General features: G+C 50.1%; 1 protein-coding gene across 1 annotated transcript in view; it reads left to right on the top strand.

The window, feature by feature from the left end:
- EXOSC7 (exosome component 7) overlaps positions 1-9,279 on the top strand; it is a 31,112-nt gene extending 21,833 nt beyond the window's left edge. Inside the window, exons 6-8 of the mRNA XM_011357344.2 lie at positions 4,820-4,943; positions 6,007-6,162; positions 9,159-9,279. Coding sequence (XP_011355646.1) covers positions 4,820-4,943; positions 6,007-6,162; positions 9,159-9,263 — 385 coding nt within the window. The 3' untranslated portion in view covers positions 9,264-9,279. The remainder of the gene's footprint in view (positions 1-4,819; positions 4,944-6,006; positions 6,163-9,158) is intronic.

Below are 9,279 nucleotides of genomic sequence, written 5' to 3'. Positions count from 1 at the left end.
GTCCTCAGTCGGTGAGGGCAATGGGAAAATGAAAGAGCAAGTCCGTATTTATTTGAAAACACTTAGCTAACTTAGAAATAAATGTCTGTTGTTTATAAACTATAAAAACAGAACAAAACACGTAGCTAACACCAGCTCTGTGCTAAACACACTTCTAAGGGCTTTGCAAATACTGACCCATCAACTTTTATAACGACTCCATGAGACAGCTGTGATTTTTACCCTCCACAAGGCACGGAGAGGTTTAGGACCACCCAGGGGCACGCAGCTAACTGGTAAAGACGAGTCAAATGCAGACGGGCTGACTAGGGAGTCTCACTGGAACTCTTTGCTGTGCAGCAGCCAAATGTGAACCAGAGTAGGGCAGCGCCAGTCCAGCTGCTAGAAGAACGAGCTGCAGTCACGAAGCCAGGTGGTCATGTTGGCTGGGGGAGCATATGAGGTTTGCTCAGAGAGCTTAAAAGTGGAATTGGAGATTTGCAATGGGCGTGAATGAAGTGTGTGAATGAGACAGGCCAGGTGTAACTGTTGACTGTTCCCTGAGTTTGGAAGGCGTAGGGCCTGCCTGTCTTCTGTAGATAATCTCCATGGCAGCTCTTCTGCTGGACCCTGAGGGTAGAGGGATGCACAAGCCCCACAGCGTCCAGCCCGCAGGAGCTCACAGTTCAGATGAAGAGGAGACGTACGTGAAGCAGAAACACGTGGAAATACACTTTTCTTTCTACGCAGGACTTCCTCTCTCTTCTTCCTTGTTGTAGCCCAGTTGGCTTTATTCCATAGATTCAGGCCAAGGCTTCTCTAAAATGAGGACAGAAGGTTGTGTCACCCTCCACTTAATAATGTGCTCCAACCTTCCCTGGTGAATGAGCACACATAAGTGCAGGCAGCACTTTTGCTCATAGGAAAATCTTGTATGAAAGACCTTAATTCTTATGCTTAATGTAAAACACGGACTGTGTGCGTTGGTAATGACATGCAGTCGGTAACCACACTGATCAGCGTGAACCTGGTAGCGGCCGCAGCATCAGTGGCCACCAGGTTTTGCTTGTATGGAGGCTGGGCGTGTATTAGCCAGACGAGAGTAACACTGCGTTTGCAGCTGGGAGCCATCTGGAGCAAAACGGGGCAATCACTTCCTCCTTCAGTGCAGGCGCAGCTGGTTGGGCTGCCCATTAGAGGAGGTGCACTGCGAGCCAAGGCCTCTGAGAGGTGGCACCACAGCCAGGGCCACGTGTGACCTCGCGTGCGTGGCCCATGTAAGCACAGCCATGACAAGGCCATGTTTGCAGTTAGGGTGGACACACTGTGTCAGTGAGCCAGGAGAGCGGCCACACGTCCTCATCTTCATTTTGTAAACACTTGGTCAGTGTCCTTTAGTTGGGATAATGCTTAAGTAAGACGTGACGCTTGCTTTTTCTTCCCTCCTCACTCTGCCTCCCTTAGCTGCTGGAATGTGGCGGAAATTTGTTCGATGCCATCTCCATTGCTGTAAAGGCTGCTCTCTTCAATACAAGGTAAGTCTTCCTGGAAATGGTCCTGGGGGCCCACAAACAACCTGAGTAGACCTCGTGATGGAACATGGAGGAAATTTCTGCAGAAGCTCATAGGTGAAGATAACAAGGGATTCGAGCATTGAAAATGGGGGTATTTAATGTTAAGCTCCAGAAAACAGATTTCATAAGTTAGAACTAAATATATGTATATATTTTTGTATTTATTTTTTGTATCGTTATTTTCATAAGTAAATATGTACCATGTAGAAAAATACTAGAAAACTACAGAGTAGCAAAAAGAGTAAAAACCAACCACTGCAGAAACCAACAACTGTCCAGATACTGTTCCTGGCTGAAGCTCCTGGGGGCCGGGGTTGTGCCTGTTGTGTCCGCTGTATCTCAGCCCCATGAGCGGTGCCTGGCACATGGCAGGTGCTCACAGAGCCCCCGGCCGGATGCACGCATGTTCTGTGAGCAGGGTCGCAACCTGCTCTTTGATTTACGAGCCGGAAATGCTTATGCCTCTGTGGTTCAGCTTCCCAGACAGGCCGCGTAGCAGGGACGTGGCTCTAAGTGCTTTTCGAGTTGACGTTTCCTCTGACTGATTCTACAGCAACACCCCTTCCCCGGCCCTCCGCCTCATGCACCGGGTTCTTTGAGGAAAGTTTGCAGTATTTGAAAGTAAACGTGTAGGTGGGGTGTTCATTCCACGAGAGCTTGCATCGGGGTGCTGGGGGGCCTGGCGTATTAGGGAGTGAGGAGTGGACAGGTCTAGGGAAGCAGCCGAAGGAGCTAACTGGGTGAGTGAGCAGAGAAACCCAAGGAATGCCCCTCACAGCGCTGTGAGAAGTTGGTGACAACTCCATGTCCACACGTGGGGGGTGAAACCTACACGGCGACGTCTTGTATAGAAGGTTTTACTGTGGAAACCAGCCACCAAGTGCAGGCCCCTGGTTTTTGTTTTGTTGTATTTTACTTTTGGGTCTGGAAATATATATATCACAAAATGGTCATTGTGATTATTTTCCATATTATGAGCAATTTAACATTTATTTGTATTTTAGAGTTTTTCTGTGGTGAATTTAGACTACTTCCATAATTTGAATCAAAACAAAAGCAAAGTTAAATAAATTTAGGTCAGAAAGTACAAGATCGAATAGTTGCTGATAATGAAAGCTGTAGAGTCCCCACCCCTTGCTGTGCCACTAGACTCTTGGCTGAGATAGTCGAGGGGTGGGCCTGGCACTTGTGGCCGGCCACCAACCGCCAGCAGCAGCAGCCTGGGCTTGGGCTCTACTGGAGAAGAAAGGAAGTTGCCATCTGTTACCTCAAGCCTCAGAACGTACTCCTTGTCTGCCAGCTGGTTTCCATGGGCACCAGGGCAAAAAGAGAGTGGAACCAGATGAGGCCGTTTGGCTGTGGGAGACGTGTTGGGCAAACTGTACAACAGGATGGCAAAACCCAGCTGCTCAGGTTGCGGGGGACACTGCCATGGGCATAGCCGTAGCTCATCCCCAGAATAAGAACAGCCCTGCAAGCAGCGAGGTCGGGGGACTCTACGAGGCATTGGGTGCCCTCGGTATATGGAGAGACCTTTTGTACAGTCAGAGCCCTTTAGAAGGGGAGAGGGCATTCTCTGGACAGTGTTCTCTAGCTCTTCTACCAAACCACGTTGTGGCCAAAGGGGCGTGTGTGTGTGTGTGTGTGTGTGCGTGCATATGTGTGTGCGTGCATGCGTGTGTGCATGTACATTTATTTTTTAAGATTCCTAAATTCAAACTGGTTACCTGATTTGTTCAAATCGGATATTACTTAGTGCCTGTACCCTGGTGGCCCCTGGCATGGAGACTTCAGCTGGGGCGGCAGACCCTCGCAGTTCTCCTTGGTCCTCGTGGGCATTCTCTGTCTCAAACTCGTCTGTCTGGGTGTGGGCTCGTGTAGGGATGGCCGCAGGGCTGTATCGCGGGGGGCTTTCGTTAGCAGAACAGGGAGAAGCACCAACAGTATTTCTGTTACAGACGGCCTCTTCCTTCCTGGCTCCTCACCCCCAGACCAGAGTTGGACTGACTTCATTTTCCAGCACCCAGCTCAAGAAATGGGGCATTGCCAGCCCCCCAAAAGCCCTCCCACCCTGTACCCCATGCAGTCACCGTATCCACTGAGGATAACCACTGTCCTAAAACAGTAGAGTGGTTTTGTACTCGTTATAAATGGAATCACACAGTGTTTCTCTTGTGTCTTCCCCATTCACTGAACAGGAGGTTGGAGACATCTGTATTGTAGTTTATAGTCACAGTTTGCTTTTTGTTGTATGCTGTTCCATTATGTGAATGTGCCACAGTTTATTTATCCCGTCTACTGTCGACAGGTATCTGGGTAGTTTCCGGTAGGAACTATTGCAAATGGTGCTGGACATCAGCATTTTGGTACATGTCTTTTGGTGTATACCCATTTCTGCTGGATGGGGTGACACTTCTGGGTATGGCTGTGTTTAGTTTTAGTAGATACTGCAACAGTTTTCCAAAGTGGTTTTATCAGACGATACTCCCAGCAGCAGAGTGTAAGAGTTCTGGGTAGTTCCACATCTTTGCCAACCCTTGTTTTTTTAATATTAGCCATTCTGGTGAGTATGTCACATTGTAGATTTAATTTGCATTTCATTGCTGAATATTTAAGCTGATTACCTTTCTGTGTGTTTATTGGCTGCACGAATAGCCTCTTTTATAAAGTCCTTGTTCTCATTTTTCTGTTGGGCCATCTGTGTTTTACTTATGTTTAGTAGGAATCCTTTATGTCATATGTCGGTTTATACACACGCGCACGCACACGCACACGCACACACATTTCCTCCACTCTGGATCATCTTTTAGTTTCTAAATGTCTTTTGGTGAACAAAGTTTATCATCTTAATATAATGTGTGTGTGTGTCTCAATTACAATATAATTGAATCTATAATTTTTTCCCTTTATGATAAATACTTTGTGTCCTGTTCATGAAATCTTTGTCTAGTCTATGCTCATGAAGATGTTCTTAATTTTTCTTCTGAAAGCTTTATTGTTTTATCTTTCACCTTTACATCTGCAGTCCATTTGGCATGGAGTTTTGTTCATGGTGTGAGGTAGGGATCAGGATTCATTGTGCGTATCAGATTGGCCAAACGTCATTTTTTAAAAGACCTCCTTTCCTCACTGTACTGCGATGTCACCTCTGTGCTTTTGACAGGAATGAGAGGGATTCCGCAGGGATTCCCACTGCTGTTCTTAGTCACAAGAAAAAGAAATTATCTTTCAGTAAGTGGGAATTTTAATTGTGTTTCTGTTGCCAGGATACCAAGAGTTCGTGTTTTGGAAGATGAAGAGGGGTCGAAGGACATTGAGCTGTCTGATGACCCTTATGACTGCATCCGGCTAAGTGTGGAGAATGTCCCCTGCATCGTCACCCTGTGCAAGGTGTGAGCTTGCATCTGATGGTTTTTGTCTTCCCTGTTGGTCTCTTTCAACCCCAACCTGTTGAGGTTACTTGATAGGTTGAAAAGTTATAGTCCCACAAACTGTATAGAAAAAAGTAGCTTTAACCCAAATCCAATAGTTTGATTTTATTAGCAATCACTACTGTGGGCAACTCTTTCTTTTCTTCTTGATTGAAAGAAATGATGGAGTCCCGGGAGCACACGAATGGGTTCATAATAACAGTAGCCAGTTTGTTAAACTCCTTCTATGTCCCGGGCATCTCACCGAAACGCCGTGTAGGTGTGTTCCCTTTCATTCCTTCAGCCCCGTGGGGTCTCGGCTGGCTGTGCAGTAATAGAGTAGCTAAACGGCAAACACTGTCTGCTCTCTGGGCCCCAGCGTCCACATCTTTGAAGCGAGGGGTTTGGAGCAGCTCCTGGGTGTCCCATAGGTCACGTGTGGTTTTCACATGAGCACAGAGGCCCGTGGAACCTAATGTCTGGCTCATGGTGATGGGTACCCAGCACTGCCTCAGGCCTGTCTGGGCCGAGATCATCTCTGATCCACGTAGGATTCATTATATAAAAATAAGACTGAATGGGTCAGGTTTATTTCCATGAAAATCACTTCATAAACCTAGGCATTGAGACTGACATAAAGCCACCTGCTTGACTCATTCCTGAGCATGTCCCTTAGCGTGGACCCTCTTGATTTCATCTTTGTCATCAGTGAAATATCCCTGTGGCCTCACATGTGAATTTCTCCCTGTGCCCCTCTGTTGAGAGCCTTTGGTGGCCTCTGACTGGGACGCTCTCTGAATTATAGTTCTAACTCCCTCACCCCCTATTCCATTTCATGCTCTGTTACACAGCTCACGGTGGCCTGCAAGAGAATGGTTGAACGTCGCTTCAGATATTTTCCACATGAGCAGCATCTAAAATTTGATCCTAAGTGGGCAGCGCAGGTTCTTGGCCGGTGTGGATGTTCCTTCCGGGAAGCTGTCAAAGATGGGGACCTGGGGTGTGTGTTACTCACGTGTGTGCTCTGCCGCTCTGCCTTGCAGATTGGCTACCGACATGTGGTGGACGCTACTCTTCAGGAGGAGGCTTGCTCCTTGGCCAGCCTGCTGGTGTCCGTGACCAGCAAGGGTGTGGTGACGTGCACGAGGAAAGTGGGGAAGGGCAGCCTCGACCCAGAGAGCGTCTTCGAGATGATGGAGGTGAGGCTCTGGTTCTGAGGCAGGTGCTGGGACCTGGCCGGGAGTGCCTGCTGCTGCTTGCCCCGTTGGTCACACTATCAGCATTCTCGCCCTCTACGCCCTTGACCCCAGACTTGGAGCGTGGAGAACATCTGGTGTCAGCTGGGTGGCTGCCGACTTAGCCAGGGATGGCGGTGGGGGTCTCTGACTGGGAGGTGGGGGGCCTGCCAGTAACCGTTGCTTATCTCCTCCCTCTCTGGTCCCAAGTTTGCACATTTCAAAATGAGAGTGTTGGCCTGATAACGGAGAGTCGCTTATAACTCCAAAATCCCAAGATTTTGTGATTTGATTAGGGAATTGAGTTTCTGGCTGACTGCTTCCTGTCTCTGGAAGGGAATGAGCAAAGGTGGAGCCAGGGGACTGAAGGACGATGGGTCCCCCTTCTCCGTGGGTCTAGAAGTGTTTACGTGGAGTTAGCGGGCATGGTGGGGCACCCTCCTAACGGCCTGTGGCTCTGCGCTGATGTGGTAATGTATTTGTCTCCCTTGCTGGCCCGGAAGCCCCTCTGAGGCAGGGACCAGGTCCTGCTCACCTACACTGTCTTCCTAGACCTTCCTTCCCCTGCAGCCACTTTGACTTTCCAGGAGTCTTTGAGGACTTTGAGACTGACCAACCGACCGACCGACCAACTGACTGAATTGCTAGGAGCAGTTAGCTGGACACAGGTGTTTCTGTTTCAGGTAACCACTGTACCACAGCACCTGCCCAGAAGTCACAGTAAGCAAGGTTGCCATCTAAACTCTTCCTTCATCCCTAGAAACAATGAGTTTTCACTGTGGACGCTCAGCACTTGGTGTCTCTTTTCTCTTTTAATCATCTTATTTGAAAGCAAACAATGAGCAGTGTATGTAGTGTCGAGGACCCAGGCACGGGCCTGGGAGACGTACTGCCCAGTGCATCCTGGCTCTGGACCACCGCTCCCCTGTTGGCAAAGTGGGATCTTAGCAGTGGTCACACCTGCCGCTGGGGCTGTCGTGAGGCGCTCGTGAGGGCACAGCGGTGAAGCACGGCTCAGAGTTGGCTGCACCACCAGGTCTCGGTCCGTGTCAGCTCACTCTGCGCTCTGGTGAGCACCCTGAGCTCAGCATTGCCAGCCGTGTGTGGCAACAGTTGCTTTCTTGCAGTTTACCAATCTTGGCAAATTGGTGTATCTTTTTAAACAGAAGTGCTGAAAATGCTTTATAAGTTCTACCAAAGGGCTCTCTAGACAAGTGGCTCTCAGATGTTGTTTAGGAAGGAACCACCCGTCACCCAGGAGAATGCGATGAGAATGCCAGCACCTAAACAACAGCCCAAACAAGAAACGTCTTGGCTGGCCTTTACTGTGTGCTTGCTGTGTCGGACCCTGTGTCTCGCGCTTTAGATGTGCACTATTTCATCCTCTGCACTCCTGCGAGGCAGCTGTTGTTATCCTTATTTACAGACGAGGAAATTGAGGCAGGTAGAGGGTACGTAACCCGCCTACGGGTCCCCCAGCTCACGAACGCTGGTGCGAAGATTCAGGCCCTGCCATGCGCCTCCGGGGGCCCCGTTCCCAGCCGCCGCCCTGTTGGGACCTTATGAACCAGGTCGGCCCTGGCTGCGTGGACGGGCGGCGGGACCAGCACTCAGTTCAGGGAGCTGCGCTCCATCCTCCCTGGGCTCGGGGAATGCGGTCTGCAGACGTGCTCAGGAGGACCGTAGCCCTGGGGCTTTGGCTCACCGTTACCTCCCACAAGGACGCAGCCACCCAGCCCTGCCCCTCACGGTGAAGCCTGAACCTCGGGTTGCGCCGGCTGCCACCCCCGCCCTCTGCTGTCTCTTTCCTGCAGGTTCAGACTCTCAGGTCCTGCTGTCTGTCTGTCTCCTCTCTCTCCGCCTTCATTTATTTGAATAATCAGTAACCCCTATTTGACCAACTTTGGTATTTTTTCTTCCTCTGATGTGATAAAAATATTTCCAAAGTCACCTTGGACCTTGACCTTGGTGCTGTATTTCATAGGGTCGGTATTTTCAGCCTTTAGGCCAAGATCTTCTTTGCATACAAGTTTTTGGTAACACTCCCTTGTCACAGTTTGGGGCCTGGGGAGAAGGCCCACAGCTCTGGGGAGAGTACACCTGTAACTGGGAGGACTGGGGTGGGGTCTGGGCCTGTGTATCTTTCTCCCCAACATTGCTGAGAATGGAACCAGTGGCAGTTAAATTCAAACCGCTATGGAAACATGGAAGACTTGATGAGGTGGAGACTTGATGTTGGTTCATTGTATTCTTAAAATGATTCACGAGCCTGGTGACAGCCAGCATAAATTTCATGAAGAAAGATTTTTATATATTAGGGGTTTTTTGAGGCGCCCCCTTCTGTCTGCTTTGTGAGGGCCAGTTAGGAATCTGGCTGTGTGACCGTGACGTGTCTTGAATCCAGCATGTCCTGCCTTTAGCATCTCTGCATGGCGGTAACACCGAAGACTCCATCAGGTGTTGACTTTGGTCCGATCCGAGAGTTCTCCTTAGAGATCTTCTGGCAAGTGGATTAGAAACTGCTTTTTAAGACGGGTCCTCAGCACCCTCTGTTTCTTCATCGGACTCGGGTGCGTGTGGTCTCCCTGTGCCTTCCCGCTGCACTACAGCGGCGCTCGGCCGCGGCCAGGCGCAGATTTCGTTGACAGTATCGCCGCTGTCGTAAGGGCAGCAGGAATGCTAAGCCCGGGCGGTGCTCGGCGGTCTCCGCGGCTTGCTGCCTGGGGTCACCATCTTTTTCCTTTTTTCTTTTCTTCCTTTCCTTTCCTTTCCTCTCTTTTTTTCAGTGTATAGGTTTCTCCATGACGTGTCGCGTTGGGTTCTGGGTTTTCCGTGTTTGGTTACGTGTAGAGCGGACGGCGCGTGCGGTATGGGAACGGCGAGCTGGCAGCAGGGAGGCCTTTCCCGGCCAGGGCCGCGAGCCTCACAGCCTGTGCTCTCTCCCCTTCTCCATCCTGCAGACTGGCAAGCGAGTGGGCAAGGTGCTGCACGCCTCCCTGCAGAGCGTCCTGCACAAGGAAGAGAGCCTGGGGCCCAAGAGACAGAGAGTCGGATTCCTGGGGTGACCAGCACAGCAACCCC

Source organism: Pteropus vampyrus, unplaced genomic scaffold (assembly GCF_000151845.1).
Source record: "Pteropus vampyrus isolate Shadow unplaced genomic scaffold, Pvam_2.0 Scaffold35, whole genome shotgun sequence".
Lineage (NCBI taxonomy): Eukaryota > Metazoa > Chordata > Mammalia > Chiroptera > Pteropodidae > Pteropus > Pteropus vampyrus.
Note: the sequence above shows the minus strand (reverse complement) of the source record. Positions and strands in the feature narration are given on the sequence as shown.